General features: G+C 36.8%; 1 protein-coding gene across 1 annotated transcript in view; it reads left to right on the forward strand.

Annotated features, from left to right (window-relative positions):
* The window catches only part of LOC136838097 (uncharacterized), a 115,703-nt gene that overhangs the window by 34,892 nt on the left and 53,073 nt on the right, over window positions 1–27,738 (forward strand). The window contains exons 4-5 of the mRNA XM_067102943.1: window positions 4,236–4,297; window positions 4,503–4,677. Coding sequence (XP_066959044.1) covers window positions 4,236–4,297; window positions 4,503–4,677 — 237 coding nt within the window. The remainder of the gene's footprint in view (window positions 1–4,235; window positions 4,298–4,502; window positions 4,678–27,738) is intronic.

The following is a 27,738-nucleotide window of genomic DNA, read 5'->3' on the forward strand; positions in this document are numbered from 1 at the left end:
ATTTTGAATTGCAGTGAGAGAAAGAGACAGACAGATAGACAGACTGAGAATTCGAGAGAGACAGACAGACAGAGAACTTCAAAACTAAAATATAACTCCTTTAATAGATGAAAAACTGCTAAATAAATTATCTTTTTAATTATGAACTACAATAACAAAGACTATTTAGAAATAATTGACGACTTAATTAGCCAGAAAAAACTGAAGAAGGGCAAGTATCTGAGAGAGAGAGAGAGAGAGAGACTGATTTATTAATGCATTTCGAGAGACTGAGGAAGGGGAGGTATCTGAGATAGAGTGAGAGAGAGATAGCAAGACTGATTTAATGCATTGCGAGAGACTGAGGAAGAGAGTTATCTTAGAGAGAGAGAGAGAGAGAGAGAGAGAGAGGGATATCAAAACTGACTTAATGCATTACGAGAGACTGAGGAAGAGGTGGTATCTTAGAGAGAGAGAGATTGGCTTATTAATGCATTGCGTGAAAGAGAAAAGAGGAGAGAGAGAATGAGGGCTCGCCCGCGCGCGCGATACAGACTGCAAGCAAAGAGAGAGAGATATCAAGACTGACGTAATGCATTACGAGAGACTGAGGAAGAGGAGGTATCTTAGAGAGAGAGAGAGACTGGCTTATTAATGCATTGTGAAGAGAGAGAGAGAGAGAGAGAGATGAAAATGGGCGCGCCCGCGCGCGTCATACAGACTGCAAGCAGGCAATCGAGAGCAGATTTAATCCGTTCGATTGCACTTCCATTTGGGACGGTTCACGTGAGCTGGAAATAAGAGGCGAAAGCAATTGTTTATTCTTTTCAAGCACGACAGGGATTTAACCCCCGTTTACCCTACTTATATTGATATTTAGAGGTATGAGCCAAAACTGAGAGTTAATCCCTTTATCTGGCTCTGTACAGTTGAAGCTATTTATTCTCTTTTTTTATTTTCTGCTTGCTTGCTTGCATGCAGTGGTGCTTGCTTCTGTTCTCGTTGGTAGTTTTTATTTAGTGATTGGTTGTATTATTAGTTTAATTAACATCGTGGTTTTTCTTGGCATTATTTCACCACTTTTCCTCTTGTTCTAACTCTTATTATTATTATTATTATTATTATTATTATTATTATTATTATTATTATTATTATTATTATTATTATTATTATTATTATTATTAAGTGGAAGAAGAAGAGAAGTTGAAATAAAGCCAAGAAAATCATTATGATAAATAACAGATTCAAAAATATTATTATTATTATATTTCACTTCGGTCATGCGATTATTTGGTATTTTTAACAAGAAGGACTAGGTAAAAGTAATGACAGCGATAGGGATGAAAGTCCAAATAAAAGTAATGATAATGATAGAAATGAAAGTCCAGGTCAGAGTAATGATGATGGTAGATAAAAAAAAAGTTTGTAGTTGAAATTCTGACAAAATATTTTGGAAGACGAAAACCGAAATACCAATAAAAAAAAAAGAATTTACAAGCTCCTGATCTTGTTGAAACGCAGTAAGCTTTTTCAAGCCATAATGTTATTTTCTTATTGTTTTTTATTTTCTTTTCTTTCATTTTTATGTGCTTTTATTTTTATTTTCTTATTTTTTCTTTTCTTTCATTTTTATGTGCTTTTATTTTTTATTAATTTTCTTATTTTGTATTTCCTTTTCTCTCAAATTTGTTTTATTTATTAATTTTCGTATTTTTTATTTCCTTTTTAGTGTAATGTTATTTTTTATTAATTTTCTTATATTTTCATTTTCTTTTTCATTTTAATGTGCTTTTATTTTTTATTATTTTACTTTCTTTTTAATATTCTCTCTTTCATTTTTACGTGCTTCTATTTTCTACTTACTGCTCCAGTATTATTATCTGTATATATATATATATATATATATATATATATATATATATATATATATATATATATATATATATATATATATATATATATATATATATATTACATCAGTGCTTTTGCTGTTATGGAAAAATGCACTGATGAATGAGAACATTTCTCAGAAACGCAAAAAAAAAAAAAACTCATTTTTTACAATGCAAAGCAGGAAAACTTAGATCTTCCGAACTTCAAACATTAAGTTTACAATTTCTTCCAGTCAACAAAACTAAATAAGTCTAAACAGCAGAAGGACACATCTCTTTCTGTCTGCGTACAGACTATATATCTGTATGTCTGCGTATGTCTACGTATGTCTAAATTACTCTAAAAAAAGTGAGACGTCTCTTCTAAATATGTACAACCTGTATGTATTTATTTGTCTGCGTATGTCTGTCTATGTCTCTTTCTAAATACTTACAGCCTGCGTGTCTTTATATGTCTGCGTATGTCTGTGTATGTCTACGTATGTCTAAATGCTTCTAAAAAAAGTGAGACGTCTCATTCTAAATACGTACAGCCTGTATATCCTTACATGTCTGTGTATGTCCACGTATGTCTAAATGAGTCTAAAAAAAAAGTTAAATAAAGCTAGAATTCTATTCTACCTCACAATAACCCCCCTCATGTCTTTTACATTCACCCCTGCTAAAAGCACAATCCTTTTTACCTCATAACAAAGAACATCGGCCCTCTTATGATGGGACATACCTCCCCCCATCCTTCCCCCTCCCCTGTCTACTCCCTCCCCCCTCTACCTTAGGGCACTCTCGTTTATTTCCTCTCCTCCCTTCTTCGAGGATATCTATGTATTTTCTTCTTTTTCTTCTTTTATTTCTTATTTCCCTGCCTCGTTGTTTCTTCATTTTTCTCTACTTCTGGTTTAATAGTCCTTTAGCTTTTTTAAGAAACAGTAAATTTTTATACATATGTGTAATAAGAAACAGTATATATATATATATATATATATATACATATATATATATATGTATATATATATATATAGAATACATATATACATTGTGTATATATGTATATATATACTGTTTATATATATATATATATATATATATATATATATATATATATATATATATATATATATATATATATATATATATATATATATATATATATATATATATATATATATATCTTCTTCTTCTTTTAACGTGCTTTTTTCCCATTTTTGTATGGGGTATCGATGCCTTCTTTTGAAGGACTTTTGATTTGGCTTTGGGGTAGACCCAGTCTCGATCGGCTGCCCTGCCTGACATTAGAAGCGTATGGTACCTGTATCATACCAGACCCAACGCCCTTTCTCCCAGCAGCGAGAAGTTGTTCCGGGTAGGTCGAGAGTTACATATCTAAAATTTTACCCACTAGATTGAACGATGATTTTTCAGTTACGTCATGTACAGATCTCTTTTTACAGGCTATTGATATATGGTAAATGTCTCCGTTCTGCAACAGATACAGTTACTATATTTTTTTTATTTTGTAGAATCCACTTTAATTTGCTTTTCTTTATAATGGCTATTCGCCATCCCTGCCTTGCTTTTGTGAGAGTCAAGTTACCAATTTTTGAAAGGTCATACCTAAAGCAGTAATATCTCTCTCTCTCTCTCTCTCTCTCTCTCTCTCTCTCTCTCTCTCTCTCTCTCTCTCTCTCTCTCTCTCTCTCTTGGGAAGGATGTAGAGAGAACGTTAAAAAACATCAACTACTGATTGAATATCACAGCTGAGGTAAATTTCAGCTTAAAGAACATATACTATTCGCTTTAGAGAACAATGTCAGCAGTAAGTGATTGAAGCCCTCTTTGCAAACTTTCGGTGCCACTGTAAGGGGGGGGATAATGCCGTCAGTGCACCTCGCATGGTGCACTCTAGGCGTTACTAAAGCGTCATTGCAACGTCCCTTCGGCTCCTAGCTGCATCTACTTTTTAGCTTATTACTGTGACTCCATTCCAGCTTTGTTTCTTCTATCTTGCTAGCCAACCTCTCTACCAGTTACTTCTTGGTGCAACTGTGAGGTCGTCTCCCTGTTCAACCTTTAGATCGTAGTTCTTAATTTCCTTTATTTTCTGCATTACTTTATCTTGCTGTCCAGTTATTTTCTGCATTACTTTATCTTGCTGTCCAGTTATTTTCTGCATTACTTTATCTTGCTGTCCAGTCACTCCAACTTCCTGTTTTCACTGTTAGGCTTTGAATGGCCGAAAGTGCCCCGGTGCCCAAATTTCATAAATCAGTCAATCAGATTTAACGTTCGGGTTTTAAATAAGTAAATTCGAAGAATATATAGGAGCTCAAGTTAGTAAATGTAATTATTTTTCAATTTTTTTTTAAGGTTTTAGTATATTAAACAAGTTTTCGAGAGAGCTCTCGGAACAAGTGACGACGCAGCCGGAAGTGAGTTATCTCAGCTCTTGCAGACTCCTTCGGTGTCATTGTAGTATACGAAAGCTATTTTCATTTCTTCCGAGTAATGACGTGGAAATGATACTTTGCCTTTGGAACCAGCACAGTAGTAGTAGTAGTACCCGCCCGTCAACCCTGGCTCCTCAACCCTGCAATTTTTATTTTTATTTTTATTATTTTTTCTTTTTCTTTTAAGCCCTCCTCTTCAATCCGAGCGTCTTTTGTGTACGAGATATGGAGGCATCGTAGAAGAAGCGACATAAAACTCCCGATACACAGCAGGAGAGGTGAAGATTCCTCCTCCTCCTCCTCCTCCTCCTCCTCCTCCTCCTCCTCCTCCAAGCCCAGCAGGAAGAAAGAGCGATGGCTCCGTAGGCATTGATGGATAGCGTAAGAAGCCACTGATGTATACGCAGATATCTGACGATATCAACCCATTCAGCATAAGATATCCAGAGATGGTGGAGGGGAGAAAAGAAGCGGGGGGGGGATAGGGCCTTCCGACCGTAGGCTGGCGCAGGATAGTGGGATGGATATCCAGGAGTGGAAGGGGGGAAGGGGGGACGGTGGGGTTTAGAAAGGGGTTGAAAGACGCCCAGCGTATGCCCCCTTTTGTAGGGGAGTAGTAGGGGAGAAAAAAGAAGTGAATTCTACCGCCCACGGTGAGGTACTTCCTTAGGAGAGAGAGAGAGAGAGAGAGAGAGAGAGAGAGAGAGAGAGAGAGAGAGAGAGAGAGAGAGTACAATACGGAAAAATGAACAGCTGATGCTTGAACAATAAGTCATACCCCAAAGAATTCATAATGAAAAAGCATAGCACACATGCAGCAATGAAAAAGATCTAATAAAACAAAGTTGCAACCTTCTTGTAGAAACTTTTCATTCCGTGTGCAGTAGAGAGAGAAAGTGTGTATGTGTGTGTGTGTGAGAGAGAGAGAGAGAGAGAGAGAGAGAGAGAGAGAGAGAGAGAGAGAGAAACCTCAGGGAAATGTATTTAAAAAAGATTACCTTCCAACTGGCTGATCCTTTTCTCACACGATCGTTTTATGGTGTAGGACTTCTTCTACCCCCCCAAAACATCGGGCATCCTTCGCCAAACAAAGGATAAACGGGAGGGGTCTATTTAGGTGTCTGGAGTCTATATAAATATATATAGAGGGAGGGAAAGAGAGAGAGAGAGTATATGAGGGATTTCCATGAGGACTGGAGTATCGGTTTACGACCTGCGAATAGAGGTATTATTTATGCATGAATATCAGCGCCTTCGGATGACGTCAGATTTGCGTTTCTTTTGTCGTTTTTGTTTCTTTAGATGCTCTTTTTGGTTATCTTTATCCTCTTTTTTAAGGTTTCAGCTTTCTGTTCAATCCTTTTTACAGTTGTTTTTCTGTTAAAAAAAAACGGATTTTGCACTAAAAAAAAAATTTGGGGAAGTTTTTTTTTTTTTTCAGAATGAGAACATTTTAAATTTTTTTTCAGACTGAGATCATAGTCAATTAGCTTGCCTATCAGTAAACAAGAACTTACTCAAGAAATAAACAATTAAAAATAAAAAAAAACATTGAAATTCAAGAATATTTATGTGCATATGAAACAAAGAACTCTATGGGTATAATGACCTGGAACATGTAAAGAATTGAAAGACTTGTAACTTTCACTGGAGCCATAATAGCCCCTGCAACATCTGCCTCAATTAAAGAAACACGAATCTTATAGAATGCAATTGCCTTTTCCTTTATCCTTAACTAAAATCCTTCGCATTACCCCAGCTAACTATAATTGGGTGTAATTGTTAGTCATTATAAATGTGTGAAATAGTTTTTGAAGTTTTTTCTTGAATAGGTGAGTCTCTTTCAATCAACGTGAACCTCGCTTTGAGACCTGAGAGAGAGAGAGAGAGAGAGAGAGAGAGAGAGAGAGAGAGAGAGAGAGAGAGAGAGAGAGAGAGAGAGAGAGAGAGAGAGATTTGAAGCTTTTTTTAAAAAAGGTTAAGTCATTTTCAATCAACATATACCTCGCTTTGAGACATGAGAGAGAGAGAGAATTTTTAAACTTTTTTAAAAAGATCAGGCGGTTTTCAGTCAACGTAAACCTCGATTTGAGACCTGAGAGAGAGAAAGAGAGAGATTTAAAATGGTAATTTTGAGTAATTAATTACACCACTTTTGGTCTTTGTTGACGAAAAATAAAACTATTAGAAAAGTCAGTCAGTCTGTGTTAATTTAATGAAATCTCTTTAGATGTATTTAATGAAATCTTCCTAAATATGCAAAAATTCGAGTGTCCAGGTGGTATAGAGGTGGGGGGGGGGAATGAAATCACACAAAAGACAAAGAAAAACGAAGGAATTATATCCTGAATCGCACAGACTGAGAGAGAGAGAGAGAGAGAGAGAGAGAGAGAGAGAGAGAGAGAGAGAGAGAGAGAGAGAGAGAGAGAGAGAGAGAGACTCCCTTTTCGGCCATAAATCAGGGGCGGGACCAGCTTTGATAAACAAAACGGACGCCCATAAATCAGAGAGCAACTGTTATTAAAGTGATCAATGGCTCTGTGTTTACATGGCAACTGCCTCTAATTATTTTTAATATAAAGATTTGTCGCCAGATGATTTATGGGACCAAACTCCTCCCGGTGCGATGACCGAAATGCATATGTATATATTTATATAAATTCCGTAATGACCGCGAGTGTGATGGATTGCGTGAAATTAAGGAGAGTCTTTATTCCCACTCGTGGTTCGTAAATACCTTCATTAGATTCATAAATCCGTTTATTACCAACACGAGTGTATTAATAAACTATTAATAAAATATGCAAATTCGTTTTGGTGGGTTGGGAGTGTCGCCGATCTTTGAAATTTACGAGGTAGATTTTCCACGTGAATTCGTCTGCACGCAGCACCTCGTATTGTGCTTAACATTACTGAACAGTATTTTAGATGACGGTGACTTATTCAAAAGGCCCTGGTTCGAATCCTGGCCGGGCCGGCAGTTTCCCGAGATGTAACCGAGTACGGGACCCCATATCTTAAAAACTAACTAACCGTAGAATTTTCTTGAAAATAAACTCATCATGTTTCCCACACCCAAATTACACAAGCCTTACTAGCCCAGCCTAACCTAATCTAAGGGCATGGCAAAAAAAAAAAAAAAAAAAAAACGGTGCTGGTGCAATACTAGCATACATCTTAGGAGATTGCGGCATGGCCAGATGCTTTTATCATGTATAATTTCCTTCGAGTGTGTGTGTGTGTGAGAGAGAGAGAGAGAGAGAATTCGAAGGTAATGTGAATTTGATGTTAAGGCATAATTATAATATAAAAACTCACTATTTAATTATCAGGATGGAAATGGGTTGATGTCGATTTTAATTAAAGAACATGAATTCAACTTCAAAATACCTCCCCCCCCCTCGTAGGGGGTTAGTGCCGTCAGTGCACCTCACGTGGTGCGCTGTAGGCATTACCTAAGGTTCTTTGCAACGTCCCTTTGGCCCCTAGCTGCAACCCCTCTCATTCCTTTCACTGTACCTCCGTTCATATTCTTTCTTCCATCTTACTTTCCACTCTCTCCGTAACAGTTGTTTTCCTCCTGTTACACCTTTTGAACCTCTTACTCTCAATTTTCCTTTCATTGCTGAATGACCTCATAGGTCTCAGCGCTTGTCCTTCGGCTTAAATTGTATATTCTATCTACCTGTCTACTTCAGAATATCCCGTTTTGAAAAAATTATGTAAAATTATGGCTGCTCACAATTTGAGAGAAAGTAATATGTTAGATAAAGAAAGAGCATATAATAATCTCATTTGAATAGATCTGTATACTGAATGAGCTTAGATATCATCAAGTCATCAAATTTAAGAGAGCTATTATTTAAATGGCAATATCTTGACCTCTCTCATTCATTCAAGTCTTTCAGTTCTTCGAATTTATAAACACAAAAATTAAGAGAATTTTGAATGTTCAGCATGCAGCTTCGTTTCTTCAAAATAGATATTACGTAATCTACTCTAAAGAATCCCCATTTGAATTTTTTTTTTCATTTTTTTATGTATAAATTTTTTTTCAGAAAAGGGTTTTTTTTTTTCTTAATTGAATACCTCGATAACAGCAAAAGAGTTTCATAGTATTTACGTCATTTTGCAAAACAGTTTCATATTTTATGTGCACAGTCATTAGGAGAAAAACCCTCTCATTACTGTACTTGCAACAAATGTAGACATTTTCCTTTAATGCAGTTTTTTGCCAGTATTTTTTTAGGCTAAATAGATGAACATTACCTTTTCATCTTAATTTAGAAAAAAACCCTAGACTTAAGAAGACGAATGGTTATTATTCCACATTGAATATTTTTATTTTTCATGTATACTTTTCATAGATAACAGAATACTCTATAAACTCAACTCTTTCCATTCCATGACCTATCAGCCGACTCTGACTAATCCGCTGTCAGATGTTTACAGCAGCAAATCACAGCCACCTGACAGCTCTGAAGTAATAAAATACCCTTCACAAGTATGATTGTCTACTTAGAGTAATATACTTGATGAGAGCCCTCCTGTGTGTTATGGTATGGTACGTTAAGTTAACTTTATAGTCTATGTTGATTTTTCACTCGGCTTTAATTTGGAACTTCCATATGAATAGTAATTTGTGTGATTTAAGGTCAGAAATAAGTAAATAGATGCTCTTAAAATGGTAAAAAGGAATATATGTAAATTATTGTTTTCTGCTTTCGAATTGTCCGCTTGAACAAAGCTCGAGACGGTTACCGTTCATTTGTCATATTCCTTACATTAGGTTTTAAAATATATAGATAAATCGCTGCGTGAACAGGTGCATACCAGTGGCAGAAAGCTATGCAAAAGGCTTTCAGTATAACCATTGCAATCAGACCAGATTTATCATAATTTCGCATCTTGAATCAGCATATTCAACAGGAAGTGATTTACGCTGCATCATCGATTTTTCCGTCATCTATTTTCCCGTTGAATTCATGTTTCGTATTTATGATCTACGTTAAGCTTTCATCAGAGGTGTTATTCATATTTAAAGATTGATGGCTAGTGATTGCTAGTTATCCATCGACAAACCTTTACTCCACATGCTGCTCTGTGTTCAGTTCCTCGTAAATAATGAAGTCTCTCACTCTTTTCGTTTTGCGATTCCGCTCTTTGGGTGACTAAAATATCGTAAAATCTGCCACTGAGATTTGTAATTTACTCCTCTCTCTCTCTCTCTCTCTCTCTCTCTCTCTCTCTCTCTCTCTCTCTCTCTCTCTCTCTCTCTCTCTCTCTCTCTCTCACATCTTGAAATATGCTCGTTCACATATTCCTCACCTTTTATGCATATGTTTAGAATATATATGTATGAAATGGACACATGAATATCATTTTTAGAATATATAAAATTGACACAGGAATATCGTTTCATTCTACAATTTATATTGAAATCTGGGTACAACATTAGAGAGGACCTCTGTTAATAAATTTGAGGACGACTAAAGCAATATCTTGCCTCGAAAAAAAAAATTTTTTTATTACTGTGTCCGGTAGAATTTTAGTAGTTTTTCAGGTAATCAAAGTAGATTCTAGTGAGTATTGGTCACCGGCCCATTAAGAAGGATTATTAGGAAGATATAAACTATTTTTACCTTTTACTTGTAATTTATCGTTTCTAAAATTCCTTCGCCGTTATGTCGAAAACTCAGTAATGAACTTATAGTGAATTTAATATACCGTAAGTAGATTATTATTATTATTATTATTATTATTATTATTATTATTATTATTATTATTATTATTATTATTATTCAAATCTTCTTCACAATCCCGTGAATATGTTTATAAAATACAAAATCCACATTTAAGAAGTTCTGTATTTGCAAATGATAAAATGAAATCCAGGAGTTTTGAGAGCCTGCTCAGCTCCCTTCTTTTTCTGGCTGAAGAAGGGAGCTGAGCAGGCTCTCGAAAGCTCCTGGATCTCATTTTATCATTTGTAAATACAGAACTTTACATAAATGTGATTTTGTATATTATTATTATTATTATTATTATTATTATTATTATTATTATTATTATTATTATTATTATTATTATTATTATTATTATTATATTTCTGTAATTACCCATTCAAAAAAAAAGGAGACATCTTCGTTGGTTGGGCAGGGTTCTGAGGACCACATCGGCCTTACCACTTATTTTTCCATTAACAGTTTTATTGCTATTTTTATTTATCTTTGTTTATATCAAGCCAGCTTAGTCTAAGCCAACCGAAAAGAAGACGAGATTATATTGAAATCTTTTGAATGATAATGAGAACTGGAACTAATAGCTTTATTATTGTTTTCAGTATCACTTTATTTATGTTACTGATGCATCTTCAACCTAATGCGGAAATTGAAGGTTGGGCTCAGGAAGGCGAGGAGTAAATTTATATTGAAATTTATCACATTCTTGTGTTTTTGTGATTTGTACACCCTTTCTGAGTGGGCTCTTAATTTTGGGATTTTACTCTCTCTCTCTCTCTCTCTCTCTCTCTCTCTCTCTCTCTCTCTCTCTCTCTCTCTCTCTCTGTATTTCACAGCCTCCCAGACGCGTCAGGCTACTACAAGAAAGGCTCCATCAGGAATACGTCGAACCCAATTACATATGCTGCGCCATTCACTCCTCAGTTTATTCACATAAACTTGGTTTTCTACATTGACTTTTTTTCTTAATTATTGTTATTAATGTTATTCAGAAGATGAATCCTATTCATATAAAACAAGCCCACAGGGACTATAGACTTGAAATTCAAGCTTCCAAAGAACATTGTGTTCAATTGAGAGAGACAGCAGAAGATGATAGGAAATACAGAGGAAAGAGGTCTCACTTATTTAAAAAAAGAAAAATGAAATCCACAAATAAGTAAATAGATAAAAATGTAAGCAAATCACCAAAATAAAAGGAGAATTGTATTTGGCAGGTAATTCGTTGCATCTTCGCTCGAACTTCTGAAGTTCCAATTGTACGACCTCCTCAGTAGGGAGGCCGTTCCACAGTCCAACGGTGTGGGGAATGAAAGACCTCTGGAACTGGGACGTTCGACGGATAAGCACATGTACTGCATGTCGGTGCTGCTGTTCAGCAAACATTCAAGACAAACACGAAGAACGTGTTTTTATCTCTGGAATTTATTCTCGTGTTTATCTCATCAGCTAACATTTAGAATTCATATTTCTCATTTTAATAAAGTTTTATCCATTTATTTTTTTTTCTTTTTTAATAAGTGAGATATCTTCTTTCTGTATTGCCCTTTATCTCCTCTTACTTCTTCCTAATGAACACCTTAATATTCTTTGGAAGCTTGAATTTCCAGTCAGTGGCCCCTGTGGTGGGCTTGTTCCATTGTTCCATATGACAGGTTTCATTTTCTGAATAATAATAATAATAATAATAATAATATTATTATTATTATTATTATTATTATTATTATTATTATTATTATTATTATTATTATTATCACCGAGGATTTAAAATGACCGCAGCCTTGCCGGTCGAAATGGATTAATTATTTAATCCATTTCGAGCGGCAAGGCTGCGGTCACTTTAAATCCTTGGTAACCTTTAAGAGCATCAAAGAAATGTCCTTTGGCGTAAAATTAAGAGGTTCCTTTGTCATTTAGGGAGCAGTTCCTCCCGGAAGTACCCATAACCCTTTATTAGGAGCACCTTGGGACATGGTACACTTGTCTCAATCCATTACCTACTACTGGGGTGACATTGCCTTGTTAGCGCGATTGTTCTGGTAGCGCAGAGTCCTGGTAGCGCTGTTTATTACCGCCTTGTTATGATTACGTATTCAGATGTGACGCGCTAATATCAGCTGGTGTTATTTTTAAATGACTTAACAGAGATTTTTGAGAGTTTTCTAGTTTATCTTTCTTTTGTAATAACTGATCTCTTCTTTCTGTATTTTCTATTATCTTCTGTTACTTTCAAATGAATACTATATTCTTTGGAAGCTTGAATCTCAAGTCAGTGGCCACGCAGGCTTGTTCCATGTGTTAAGGGGTTTACCTTCTGTATAATAATAATAATAATAATAATAATAATAATAATAATAATAATAATAATAATAATAATAATAATCCTGCCTGCTTTTTCAGTTTTCAGGTTTTGGTCCGTTGTAAACCAACCAGAAAACCGGCGATAACTTCGAAATGCTGGAGATTTTCCACTTTTACGATTTCAAAAAGATACGTAACATTTTTAATTGCGATCAAGAATTTGATAATAATGTTGATGATAAAGAATTTAGATATTGTGCAATTGTTTTGCTGTTGTAGTAATTGGCATATCAGTTACGATTACATCCAAAAAAATCTTCTGATTCACTTATGAATAAAATAGAAAAGACGTTTCTCATTATGGAGGTCCCGTACTCTTCCCCACTTCCGTTTTCTTGGTTCCTGTTATCATCCGTGCTTCTTCCTGCATCGTCCTTTTATCAGACCTATGTTAGATAAAAACATTATCGTGTTTGCATATCAAGCATTCAATTATAAAATGATCGTGATACCAAACACATGTACATTCAAAGAGACAGTGTAAGATATGGTAATATTTGATCTAAAATGAGGGATTCATTGTGTTTATCAGGCTAATTAACAATCACTTAAGCTGCTTTGTTTAACAGTATATTTGTCTCTTGGAAACAGTGCTGAAGTGTATGAGATACGAGAAAATACCCATATTAAAGGTATCAAATAGAAATATTTAATAAAAGAAATAAAAAGGTTTTATTTTTCTGAAAAGAAAACTATTATGCCGGCTTAGTCTGTCCGTCCGCACTTTTTCTGTCCGCCCTCAGATCTTAAAAACTACTGAGGCTAGGGGCTGCAAATGGGTATGTTGATCATCCACCCCCCAATCGTCAGGTACACCAAATTGCAGCCTTCAAGCCTCCTCAGTAGTTTTTATTTTATTTACGGTTAAAGTTAGCTATAATCGTGCTTCTGGCAACGATGTAGGACAGGCCACCACCGGGCCGTGGTTAAAGATTCGTGGGCAGCGGCTCATACAGCATTATACCGAGACCTTGATTATACGGTGGCCTTGATAATACGATGTTCAGAAAATCGATGGCGCCGAAGACATTTCGGCGCATTTTTTACTTGTTTTCTAGTGTGCTGGTATCGTTAGAAATCCACTATTCATGGACTGACCTTTGAACTTCTGGCTTACCTTTTGGTAAGTCAAAATTCCTTGTCAAAAAGTATTAAATAAATAAATGAAATTCTTTTGAATTACTTGAGGTTCTTAGGTAAAATTTGCCTGGTTTGTGTCGTAATAGTAATTCATAGATTGACCGTGATGTATATAAGATTAGCCAGATAAATTGAAGGTTTGTATTTAAGGGTTTCGGTGTAGATGCAAGTATTTGGGGCGTTGTGCGTATTTAAGCGTTGCAGACACATACATATATAGATAATAAATACTTATATATAAAATATATATATATATGTATAGTACATATATTTATATATATATATATATATATATATATATATATATATATATATATATATATAGATGTGCATTGAATTAAAAATAAAACCAGTATGAACACGATCCTAAACCTTGTTTGCCCAGGTAAAATGAGCTGAAATATCCATACCACGAGACTGAAAACAGGAGTAAGCATAAATGTTCCAAGGTTTAAATTGATAAGGGCCAGTAGCGATAAAAGGGTCGATTCATTTTAAAGTCTTTCATCGCGTTGTAGATTATAGAGGGGTCAAACGTGATAATGTCCTTATACCTCGAACAATCCACACACACACACACACACACACACACAAGGAAAAAATAGAGCAGCAAAAATTGCGCCGAAGTTTCTTTAGCGCAATCGAGTTTTTGTACAGCGTATAATCAAGACCACCGAAAATAGATATATCTTTCGGTGGTCTCGCGGCCCATGAATCTTTAACCACGGCCCGGTGGTGGCCTGTCCTATATCGTTGCCAGATGCACGACTATGGCTAACTGTAACCTTAAATAGAATAAAACATACTGAGGCTAAAGGGCTGCATTTTTTTATGTTTGATGATTGGAGGGTGGATGATCAACATACCAGTTTGCAGCCCTCGAGCCTCAGTAGCTTCTAAGATCCGAGGGCGGACAGAAAAAGTGCAGAAGGACAGACAAAGCCGGCACAATAGTTTGCTTTTCAGAAAACTAAAATATGAAGTCTAGTCTCAAATGAAGCCGTCATAATTCTCGCCGTCATCAGTTTGAATTATGAATGGTCAAGAAGTTTTTGCCTAAGTGTCCAACACCGAGATAATTCCCTCGCAAGCCACACAGAGACTATCCCACAGCCAACAGCCAAACAACCAGAGAGAGAGAGAGAGAGACCGTCCACATGAATTTATAGTTCTTAAGCATGAAAGGTTCCACTAGAAAGGAAGCCCGCTTGTTTTTCCTCTTCAAGTACTCCACCTCTGTCATCTATTCTTTGTTAACGATGAATTATGCGCCATGAATGATGAATGAGCTGTACTACTTGTATGGCCTTTCTTCGGCTATTTTTCCTTTCACGAATTAGTCTCTTTGTAGTTTTACTCTTTGAAGTGTTTTAAACTCTTTTGTCCAGGATCTTTAGCGGTCTTTTACTTGATGGCCAGGGATAATGTGACGTCTTTAAATTTGCAGTAGAAGGTTGTCGGTTGTTGGTTATTCTGACATTTTGCTCACGCGCATGCGTGGATGAGTGCTTGCAGCAATTGTAGCAACGGGCAGAGAGACATCGCTGTTGCTCGCGCATGTCTGGATGTATAATTGGGGCAGTGCTAGCAACAGAGAGAGGGATATTGCCCTTGCATGTGTGGATGTCGTGTTTGGGGCAGTGCCATTGTCCCCACATGTGTGAATGTCATGTTTGTAGTAATACTAGCAACAGAGAGAGAGATATTGCCCTTGCATGTGTGGATGTCGTGTTTGGGGCAGCAAAACCATTGTCCGCACATGTGTGAGTGTCATGTTTATAGTAATACTAGCAACAGAGAGAGAGATATTGCCCTTGCATGTGTGGATGTCGTGTTTGGGGCAGTGCCATTGCCCCCACATGTGTGAATGTCATATTTATAGTAACACTAGCAACAGAGAAAGGGATATTGGCATGTGTGAATGTCATGTTTTGGGCAATGCTATTATCCCCACGTGAATACACCATGTTTGAGGTAATGCCAGCAAAAAGAACATTACCCCACATGTGTGGATGTCACGTTTAGAGCAGTACCAGCAACATGAAAGGGATTATTGCCCTCGCATTTGTGGATGTCATGTTTGGGGTAATGCCATTGTCCGCACATGTATGGATATCAGGTTTGGGGCAATACCATCGTCTACACGTACATGCGTCATGTTTGTGGCAATGCCATCATCTACACGTGTATACCTCATGTTTGGAGCAATGCCAACAAAAGGGATATTGCCTGCGCATGTATGGATGTCATCTTTGGGACAATGCCATTCTCCATACATGTGTATACGTCATGTTTAACTTAATAGGACATAAGGTAATGCCAGCACATTTGTGGATGTCATGTTTGGGGCAAACCCACCGTCGTACACGTGTATTTGTCATGTTTGAGGCAGTGCCAGCATAAACGATATTGTCCTTGCATGTGTGGACGTCATGTTTGGTGAAATGCCATCAGCAGGGAAAGAGATAATGCCAGCACATGTTTGGATATCATGTTTGGAGGCCATGCCATCCGCATGTGTGTGGATGTCATGTTTCGGGATATTGCCTGTTGCCCGTGCACGCGTGGACGTCATGTTTAGGGCAATGTCATCGTTCATACATGTGTATGTCATGATTAACGTAATGTCATCAACAGGGAAAGAGATAATGTCAGCACATGTTTGGATATCATGTTTGGGGGCAATGCCATCGTCCGCACAGGTGTGGATGTCATGTTTAGGGGCATTGTTAGCAACAGAGAGAGGGGTATTGCCCGTTGTCCGTGCACGCGCGGACGTCATGTTTAGGGGCAACGTTAGCAACAGAGAGAGGGGTATTGCCCGTTGTCCGTGCACGCGCGGACGTCATGTTTAGGGGCAACGTTAGCAACAGAGAGAGGGGTATTGCCCGTTGTCCGTGCACGCGCGGACGTCATGTTTAGGGGCAATGTTAGCAACAGGGGAAAAAGGATCGCCTTTCTCCTCCCAAGGCTTCTGAGACGAGACGGGCCGGAGGCCCAAGTTAGGAATTCACGCTCGGCAGCCATAACCGAAGCAATAAACTTTATATGATACTGCAAAACGAGTCATTATCTGCTTTTAGTACATTATCAACCGTTTTCATTAACTGCTGCTGTTTAGGGGCAACGTTAGCAACAGAGAGGGGTGCTCTCTCTCTCTCTCTCTCTCTCTCTCTCTCTCTCTCTCTCTCTCTCTCTCTCTCTCTCTCTCTTCCTTTCACATTTTTGACGGTTTCGAGGCCCAAGAAATAATATTATAACTAACAATCTTCCTTTTACATTTTGGGTCTTGACCCAGGAAATAATATAACTAACAATATTACCGTGATATACTTTCTCTCTCTCTCTCTCTCTCTCTCTCTCTCTCTCTCTCTCTCTCTCTCTCTCTCTCTCTCTCTCTCGTCAAAAATTTTTTCCCGTCAGAAACGAAAGAATCGTCATTTCATCGAGACTCATCAGAAACATCGTAATTGCCCTGATGATGATGATGGTGATGATGATTCGTCCTCTCCTTGTTCCTGTCTTCATCAGCTGAAGCATCTTAATGGCGTCATCTCCCTTATCATCATAAACGCAGTCATTATAAGGGTCGTTGTCATATTTATTGTCAGCTGTGACATTGTGAGTCATGGTTTCTTCGTCGTGTGTGGAGACATTTTTTGGCTGGCTCTAAATTTATTACTGAATTTTTACCCTTCTTGTCATTTCGTAATGATTTCGTACGGTGTTGGTGCTGGAAAAATTATTTTATTTGCTGGTTGTTGATTTTTTTTTTTTTTTTTTTTTTTTGGTCGTTGCAACTCCACTAAGTTTGACAGAACGCTTCCAGAAAATAATTAAAATATGTTCGTCGTTTTTTTAATATTTTCCACAATTTTTAGTTTTCTGAAAAGAAAATTATTGTGCCGGCTTTGTCTGTCCGTCTGCGCTTTTTCTGTCCGCCCTCATCTTAAAAACTACTGAGGCTAGAGGGCTGCAAATTGGTATGTTGATCATCCACCTCCAATCATCAAACATACTAAATTGCAGCCCTTTAACATGCTTTTATTTTATTTTATTAAGGTTAAAGTTAGCCATAATCGTGCGACTTTCAACGATATAGGCCAGGCCACCACCGGGCCGTGGTTAAAGTTTCATGGGGTGCGGCTCATACATCATTATATCTAGACCACCGAAAGATAGATCTATTTTCGGTGGCCTTGATTATACGATGTACAGAAAACTTGATTGCGCCGAAGAAACTTCGGCGCATTTTTACTTGTTTTTTCTCGTCGTCTAGTTATGATTAAACGTCTCCTAGTTGATGTATTTGGGAATAGTAAAAGCTTTATCTAAATTTATTGATAGCAAATATTTGATCACGACAAAAATAAGATGGTATTTGAGTATAAGGAACACTTTTTGCGTGATATCTTCGCCATCAGCTCAAGGGACTGATTTTTCATAGTTTGGAGTATTTTTTTACAGCCCTTCGTTGGCTGAGTCGGTAAAAGCTTCAGACTGTCACTCGATCAAACATAGTTCAGTTGCCCCCGGCCGGCCGATGAAGAGTTAGAGGAATTTATTTCTGGTGATAGAAATTCATTTCTCGCTTTATAATGTGGTTCGGATTCCACAATAAGCTGTTAGGTCCTGTTGGTAAGTAACCAATTGGTTCTTAGCCAGATACAATAAGTCTAATCCATTCGGGCCAGCCCTAGGAGAGCTGTTAATCAGCTCAGTGGTCTCTGGTAAAACAATTTTTACTTACTTTTTACAGAAAAGACAATCAAACTTTCCACTCTTTTGGGAAGAGCCAGGATGGATCAAATTTTTGTTAACGATATTGCTACAACACAGATGCTTGGGTCAGTGAGCTCTAACCAAAAGGTACTCCAGAATTTTAACTCGTAACACTAACCCAGTTATAACTTCAGATGTAGAGTCACTTTTGCTCCAACTGAAAGACTTCTTAATTATTTATTGTTTTTCCATCAGATGTACGTCGTTACTTCTGTCGACATTTCCTATATTGTTTGGTAATATTCTAGCCTAGAGTATCCTGCTCCAGTCTCTCTCTTGTCCACTTTGTCCTCCGGAATCCTGTATTTCTTTGTTCTCAAGTCCGCTTGCCCTCATTACCTAGAGTCGGTTCTGTTATCCCCTGAGGTAACAATCCTTTGATATTATTTTATTTAATCTGACGTAGACCAGATTTGCGTTATTTTGAATAAGTTTGTTCTATAAGCAACCACCCATCCACCTACACTGCCCCTCCTCTCCCCCTCCCACCCCCCGTGTGTGTGTGTGTGTGTGTGTGTGTGTGTTTGTAACTGTGTTTGCGTTTCCTTTTACCTCAAACTGAAATTTAAGAAATTGTGCTCTTTTAACATAAGGTCAACCAGTGGCTCACAAGAAGGGTACACATTCATATTACATTATATAAACACATATACTCCTTGTTAGGCAAAAGCCACAATGACATTACCATAATCAAAGAAATAGCTACAGAAAGTTAAATAACATAAATCAAGAGAAGCACAAAGCGCTGATCTGCTTGTAAATGCATTTGATTATCCCCTCCTACAATTGACAAGAAAATAAACACCTTTTCCATTCAAGAAGATGACTTAAGAGGATCCCGGATTGCGGTCTTTTTTTTTTTCTTTCTTTCTTTATTTTTACCGTAAATTACCGTCTCTTGATCGATACGCCTTTACAGGTAAGCCCTCCTTCGCTTCCACTTTGTACTCGAAAAATGATCCATAACATTTCCTAAAGCAAACATTCGCCATTGTGTTGCCGACTTCAATCATTCATGGCTTCCCCTTCCCAGTTCCCCTCCCTCTCCCCGTTTCTCTTTCAAAGAGAGAGAGAGAGAGAGAGAGAATTGACGCCTTATTATTTCTCGTTTTCATGAATAGTAGAGGAAAACCAAACAGATGAAAACAGTCGCTTTCAATCCCAGGGAATAAGGTACTGTTATATAGCCGGCGATTATCAGCAGCAGATCGATGTGCTAAGGTAAGGGATCCTCTCTCTCTCTCTCTCTCTCTCTCTCTCTCTCTCTCTCTCTCTCTCTCTCTCTCTCTCTCTCTCTCTCTTTTACATTTTGGTACTTGACCCAAGAATTATAACAATAGCAATTTCACTGTGATTATTCCTCTCTCTCTCTCTCTCTCTCTCTCTCTCTCTCTCTCTCCCTTTTATAGTTTGGTTTTTGACCCAGGAAATATTATAGTAGTAACAATTTTACCATAATATATTCCTCTCTCTCTCTCTCTCTCTCTCTCTCTCTCTCTCTCTCTCTCTCTCTCTCTCTCTCTCTCTCTCTTTTACATTTTGACATTCTGGTTCTTGGCCCAGGAATTATAACAGTACCAATTTTACCGTGATTTTTTCTCTCTCTCTCTCTCTCTCTCTCTTCTCTCTCTCTCTCTCTCTCTCTCTCTCTCTCTCTCTCTCTCTCTCTCTGTCTCTCTCCTTCAATTATGAAGGACCTCTTTAGAGAATCGTCTCTTTCAAAAGAGCTGAGCGTATCGGCATTATTGATAGGCTAATGAAGATAATGAAGGAGTGTATAATTCAGACCCGGAACGCAATTGAAGCCTTCGCCCGGGTTCGAGTGCCGCACGGGGCGAAATAAAACTAATAAAACTGCTCGCTTTGCGATCATGATTGGATACGGGCCGTATTACGGAGGCAAATTATTGAATTATTCACGATGAACGTAATGATTTCCCTTCCCCTGGAGAGTATTCCCGGAAACGATTTATTTTTGGGGTTTATGTTTTGCCGTAAAGTCTGTTATCACGGCATCAGACAGAACGCCTTTTTGTACATCTACTCAAGTAATTCTCTTTGTTCGGTGGTTTCCTTGGCGAATTTCTAATCGAATTGGGGGTGTAAAAATTGGTCAGGGAAATTGTTTATCTTCCAAGAAAAATAAAATGAAAAACACAGCGGATAATCTGTCTTCTGAGAAAAAAATGAAAAAACGCAGTGGATAATCTCCGTCTTCTGAGAAACAAAATATGACAGACACAGAGGGTAATCTCTGTCTTCTGAGAAAAAAATGAAAACACACAGATAATAATCTGTCTTTGAGAAAAAAATGAAAAACACAGGATAATCTCTGTCTTCCGAGGAAAAAATGAAAAACGCAGAGGATAATCTCTTGTCTTGTGAGAAAAAAATGAAAAACGCAGAGGATAATCTCTGTCTTCTGAGACAAAACAAAATGAAAAGCACAGAGGATAATCTCTGTCAGCTGAGAAAAAAATTAAAAACACAGAGGATAATCTCTGTCTGCTGAGAAAAAAGTGAAAAACAGAGGATAATCTCTGTCTTTTGAGGAAAAAAATGAAAAACACAGAGGATAATCTCTATCTGCTGAGAAGAAAGTGAAAAACACAGAGGATAATCTCTGTCTTCAGAGGAAAAAATGAAAAGCACGGAGGATAATCTCTCTCTTCTGAAAAAAATGAAAAACGCAGAGGATAATCTCTGTCTTCTGAGCAAAAAAAAATGAAAAACACAGGATAATCTCCGTCTTCTGAGAAAAAAGTATGTAAAACACAGAGGATAATCTCTGTCTTCTAAGGAAAAAAAAGGAAAAACACATAGGATAATCTCTGTCTTCTGAGGAAAAAAAATGAAAAGCACAGAGGATAATCTAAAAAAAATAAAAACACAAAGGACAATCTCCGTCTTCTGAGAAAAAAAATATGAAAAACACAGAGGATAATCTCTGTCTTCTGAGAAAAAAATGAAAAACACAGAGGATAATCTCCGTCTTATGAGGAAAAAAATGAAAAGCACAGAGGATAATCTTTCTCTTATGAGGAAGAAAATGAAAAACGCAGAGGATAATCTCTGTCTTCTGAGAAAAAATTGAAAAAACACAGGATAATCTCCATCTTCTGAGAAAAAAATGTGAAAAATACAGAGGATAATCTCTGTCTACTGAGAAATAAGTGAAAAACACAAAGGATAATCTCTGTCTGCTGAGAAAAAAGTGAAAAACACAGAGGATAATCTCTGTCTTCTGAGGAAAAAAATGAAAAGCACAGAGGATAATCTCTGTGTTCTGAGAAACAAAATATGAAAAACACAAAGGACAATCTCCGTCTTCTGAGCAAAAAAATATGAAAAATACAGAGGATAATCTCTGTCTTCTGAGGAAAAAAAAGGAAAAACACTTTGGGTAATCTCTGTGTTCTGAAAAAAAAATGAAAAACACAGAGGATAATCTCCGTCTTCAGAGAAAAAATATGAAAAACACAGAGGATAATCTCTGTCTTCTGAGGAAAAAAAGGAAAAACACAGGATAATCTCTGTCTTCTGAGATAAAAATAAAAATAAACCGAGGATAATCTCTGTCTTCAGAGAAAATAAATGAAAAACACAGAGGATAATCTCCGTCTTCTGAAAAAAAAAGGAAAAACACTTTGGGTAATCTCTGTCTTCTGAGAAAAAAAAAATTAAAAACACAGAGGATAATCTCTGTCTTCTGAGAGAAAAATAAGAAAAACACAGAGGGTAATCTCTGTCCTCTGAGGAAAAAAATAAGAAAAACACATAGGATAATCTCTGTCTTCTGAGAAAAAACTGAAAACAGAGGAAAAGAAAGGAAAAACACATAGGATAATCTCTGTCTTCTGAGAAAAAAAATTGAAAAACACAGAGGGTAATCTTTGTCTACTGAGAAAAAAAAACATGAAAAACACATAGGATAATCTACGTCTTCTAAGGAAAAAAAAGAAAAACACTTTGGGTAATCTCTGTCTTCTGAAAAAAAAATGACAAACAGGATAACCTCCGTCTTCTGAGAAAAAATTGAAAAACACAGAGGATAATCTCTGTCTTCTGAGGAAAAAAAGGAAAGCACATAGGATAATCTCTGTCTTCTGAGAAAAAAATTGAAAAACACTAAGGATAATCTCTGTCTTCTGAGAAAAAAAAATTGAAAAACGCAGAGGATAATCTCTGTCTTCTGAGGAAAAAAAATGAAAAACACATAGGATAATCTCTGTCTTCTGAGAAAAAAATTGAAAAAACACAAAGGATAATCTCTGTCTTCTGAGAAAAAAATTGAAAAACACAGAGAATAATCTCTGTCTTCTGAGGAAAAAAAAATGAAAAACACATAGGATAATCTCTGTCTTCTGAGAAAAAAATTCGAAACACAGAGGATAACCTCTGTCTTCTAAGGAAGAAAAAGGAAAAACACATAGGACAATCTCTGTCTTCTGAGAAAAAATTGAAAAACAGAGGATAATCTCTGTCTTCTGAGGGAAAAAAAAGGAAAACACATAGGATAATCTCTGTCTTTTGAGAAAAATTTTAAAACACAGAGGATGATCTCTGTCTTCTGAGGAAAAAAAGGAAAAACACATCGGATAATATCTGTCTTCTGAGAAAAAATTGAAAAACACAGAGGATAATCTCTGTCTTCTGAGGAAAAAAAAGACAAATACATAGGATAATCTCTGTCTTCTGAGAAAAAACATGAAAAACAGAGAATAGTCTTTGTCTTCTGAGAAAAACACATGAAAACACAGAGGATAAAATCCGTCTTCTGAGGAAAAGAAGGAAAAACACTTTGGGTAATCTCTGTCTTCTGAGGAAAAAAATGAAAAACACAGAGGATAATTTCCGTCTTCTGAGGAAAAAAACAGAAAAACGCTTTGGGTAATCTCCGTCTTCTGCGAAAAAAATAAGGAAAACACAGAGGATAATTTCTGTCTTCTGAGGAAAAAAAATATGAAGAACACATAGGATAATCTCTGTCTTCTGAGAAAAAAATTGAAAAACACAGAGGATAATCTATGTCTTCTTAGGAAAAAAAAGGAAAAACACAGTTTAATCTCTGTCTTCTGACAAAAAAAATTGAAAAGCACAGAGGGTAATCTTTGTCTTCTGCGAAAAACACATGGAATACACAGAGGATAATCTCCGTCTTCTGAGGAAAAAAAAGGAAAAACACTTTGGGTAATCTCTGTCTTCTGAGAAAAAAATGAAAAACACAGAGGATAATCTCCGTCTTCTGAAAAAATATGAAAAACACAGAGGATAATCTCTGTCTTCTGAGGAAAAAAAAGGAAAAACACATAGGATAATCTCTGTCTTCTGAGAAAAAAACATGAAAAACACAGAGGATAATCTTTGTCTTCTGAGAAAAACACATGAAAAACACAGAGGATAATCTCTGTCTTCTGAGAGAAAAAAAAGGAAAAACACTGGGTAATTTCTCTTCTGAAAAAAAAGAAAAACACAGGGGATAATTTAGGTTTTCACTTAATCGTTCTAGTTTTGAGAACTCATTGAGAGTACCAGATATATTATTAAACGCTTGTTAATGGGTCTGTTTTCGTCATCCTTTTTTAAAATTTTCTTTTAAGGTTTTCCTGATTTTGGATGAAATGTGAATCATCGATTAGGAATTTAAATATTCGCATTCATGCGCAATTGTCAGGGTGTATTTATGCATGTTGTTTACAAAGCATTATGACTAAAGTAAGAAAAGAAAGAAATATTTAAAAAAACGATTATTTATTTGTTTAATATATTTTTTTCATATTTATAATGTCATTTCTTCTATTTTCAATAAATGTGATTAAAGTCTGTAATTTATTCAATATTTCCGTCACACTTCATCTCGCCTGCACTAAGATATATCATCCCCAAAACACGTATGGTTAGATTTAATTAAATGCGCCTCATGTATCCTTCCCTTTGCTGCATTTAAGAAGAATTCAATTCACATTTGTTGTAGGTAATTTAACCATGATGATAAATACGCTCTTGGGAAATAATGATCTAAATTGGCTGTACTGATCGTAGGAAGGAAAGAGTATTCCCTAACCTGGAGGTTTCTCGTCTTTTCCTCGACTTTCTCATCCTTCTCTTCTTCTTTTACTCTCCTCCTCCTCCTCCTCCTCCTCCTCCTCCTCCTCCTCCTCCTCCTCCTCCTCCTTCTTCTTCTTCTTCTTCTTCTTCTTCTTCTTCTTCTTTCGGCAGCAAAGCAAGAAAGTGTGTGTGTCTCCTGAGATGAGAAATGGTAAGCAGTAGCTTTGATTTACGACCTGCCTGCTGCGGGCCGCTCTTGGCCCCAGAACATGCTTGGAATATCTGCTACTGTTCACAAAGAATTATAGGATAGATTTTTGTTTTTATCGAATTTATTAAATTATCCACTTATTATCTTATTCTTATGAAAGATAATTAAATTAAATGGGTATTATTCATTTCATAAATATTCATTTTTCTTTCTGTAACTGATACATGTTTGGTACCATCCATAACCATTTAAAAACTCATCATTCGATGGCTCTTCTAATTTTGAATTAATTACATCTTTCATTCCGGTGAAATTAAAGCTCTTCGTATCTCCCGCCATCTAAGGCATCTCGAATTAATTTAGCCGAACAGAAGAAGAAGAAGAAGAAGAAGAAGAAGAAGAAGAAGAAGAAGAAGAAGAAAAATGAATATGTAATTAGAACAGTCAACTCGTAATGAAGATAATTCATTCCTGCTACGAATCTCTCTCTCTCTCTCTCTCTCTCTCTCTCTGTCTCTCCTTTTACTATTCCCTCCTCCCGTTCCCAGAGGCCCTGTATATATAAAATTCCTCGTGCTTTACATACGTAGCGCAAAGCCGTAACTCAAAAGAAGAATGAAAAATAATACTGAAGTCTTATGAACGGGCCTCTCCCCCCTCCCCCCCTCCCCTAGTGGCTGGCCAGTACGTTCTGTACTCGGTATTCTCGTTTTCTTTATCGTGTAGCGAGAAGAAAAAAAACATTTCCATAATTGTCTTAACTTGGCTTTTTAGTGTTTTTTTCTTTTGTTGGTTTTTTTGTTCGTTTCATTGGTGTTTATTTCTTAATGTTAATTCCTGATTGCTTAGAAGGAAATAATTATTAGTTATTCTCAGTAAATTTGGCCCTTTTTCCGTTACTTTTACGATTTTAGCTCTAATTTTTAATGGCTTATTGATGTTCATGTTGAAATCTAATTTTTTCCATCGTTCTTACATCATTTTTACGATCAATACTACTCGTTATAATCATCATAATCATCGTAATCATTATGAGAGTAATTACGTTTCCCGTGCATATAGAATTTCCAAATCCTAACGACCGCCGGTTACTAATAATGAAACCTTTCTGGGTGAATTTATGATCGTTTCCACCCTCTCAGGTTAGTTTAACTACATTTAGAAAGTTGACGTAAGCATGAGACATAATTACGCCAGAGATCGTTGTAAATGACAGATCATCCTTTTGATAATATTGATTTATCGATGCTGCGTTAACTTAGCGTGACAGAACGTTCGAAAATAAATATTCTCCTGCGTGTATTTTGGGGTTAATCGTGAAATATATACGGCTCGTATTTGTGATTTTTAAAGTAACTTTTAATGATGCTTTGCGTGCGTTTACTTCTTTGAGTTGAATAAAAGATATATATATTTCACGCATGTCCCTTCTTTTCAACAAAGATAAAAGCGCGGTTCGTGTGTGTGTGTGTGTGTGTGATTCATTTTAGACAAAAGTATATAAAATATATATATATATATATATATATATATATATATATATATATATATATATATATATATATATATATATATATATGAGCCTCGATGGCTCAGTCGGTGGAGCAGCAGACTCAGACTTCATAAGAAGTCTGTGTCGCGGGTTCAAATCCGCAGCCGGTCGGTCAGAGGGTGGACACTTTGCTATCCGTGTAGACACCCCGGGATTATGTATGTAATCAACGGATAGGTTTGCTGAAAGCAAATGGGTGTTACAGACTAATACACACACAAACAAAGCCACTCCAACATCTTCTAAAAACATAACAGACGCCTTACACGCCTCGAACTGTCGGCCTAAACCGCTCACGTCTCTTCGCTGCTGGGAGAAAGGGAGCTGGGGATTTGGCACGATACATATACACATGTAATGGTGCATGATCGCAGAAGATGGAGAAGACTAATAACAAACAGCGACCCCATATAAAGATGGGAAAAGCTGAAGATAAAGAAGAAGACATATACACATGTGCTACCGGGGTCTAAGCGACGTCAGGCAGGGCAGCCGATCGAGGCTACGGCCTACCCCAACGCCAAATCAAAGTCCTTCAAAAGAAGGCATCGTGCTTACCCCATATGAAAAAATGGGTATATATATATATATATATATATATATATATATATATATATATATATTGGAACGCTCTACTACCCTAAAACGATCCTCGCATTTTAGTAATTTAATGGTCTTTTGACTTTTTATTTATTTGTTAATGTATTTTTCTCTCTTGTAATAACTGATCACTTCTTTCAAATGTAAACTACATTTTGAAATGCCGTATTTTGAGAAGAGGGGAAAGCAATTCATTACTAACAAACAAGAGTATAATTCAAACTCTTTTGCATTGTCCACGGATTATTTAATTCGTCAAAAAAGTTAAGTATATCTTAGTTTAACCAGACCACTGAGCTGATTAACAGCTCTCCTAGGGCTGGCCCGAAGGATTAGATTTATTTTACGTGGCTAAGAACCAATTGGTTACCTATCAACGGGACCTAGAGCTTATTGTGGAATCCGAACCACATTATAGCGAGAAATGAATTTCTATCACCAGAAACAAATTCCTCTTGTTCTTCACTGGCCGGTCGGAGATTCGAACTCGCGACCAACAGAGTGGTAGCTGAGAACGGAACCCGTTCACCCAGCGAGGAACTTTAATTCGTCAAGGATAGGCATGTGTACAAATGTATATATCCATAATACACACTCTCTCTCTCTCTCTCTCTCTCTCTCTCTCTCTCTCTCTCTCTCTCTCTCTCTCTCTCTCTCTCTCTCTCTCTCTCATAACCAGAAACAAGAGATAATCGGGTTCTGCTACTGTACAATCGACAACCTGAACTCTCTCTCTCTCTCTCTCTCTCTCTCTCTCTCTCTCTCTCTCTCTCTCTCTCTCTCTCTCACAGATAACCTTAAACAGATAATCAGGTTCTACAAGTGTACCATCGCCACTTCCCCCCCCCCCACTCCCCCCAACACATACACACCCAATCCAACCCAAACTGATGCCTTCGATTATTCGTCAATATCCTTATTCCCTCTTTTCTCCACCAAGACCTACGGACCCAAATGCCTCAGTCTGGAAGGACGAAGGAAGGATAGA

This window comes from Macrobrachium rosenbergii, chromosome 4 (assembly GCF_040412425.1).
Source record: "Macrobrachium rosenbergii isolate ZJJX-2024 chromosome 4, ASM4041242v1, whole genome shotgun sequence".
Taxonomy (NCBI): Eukaryota; Metazoa; Arthropoda; class Malacostraca; order Decapoda; family Palaemonidae; genus Macrobrachium; species Macrobrachium rosenbergii.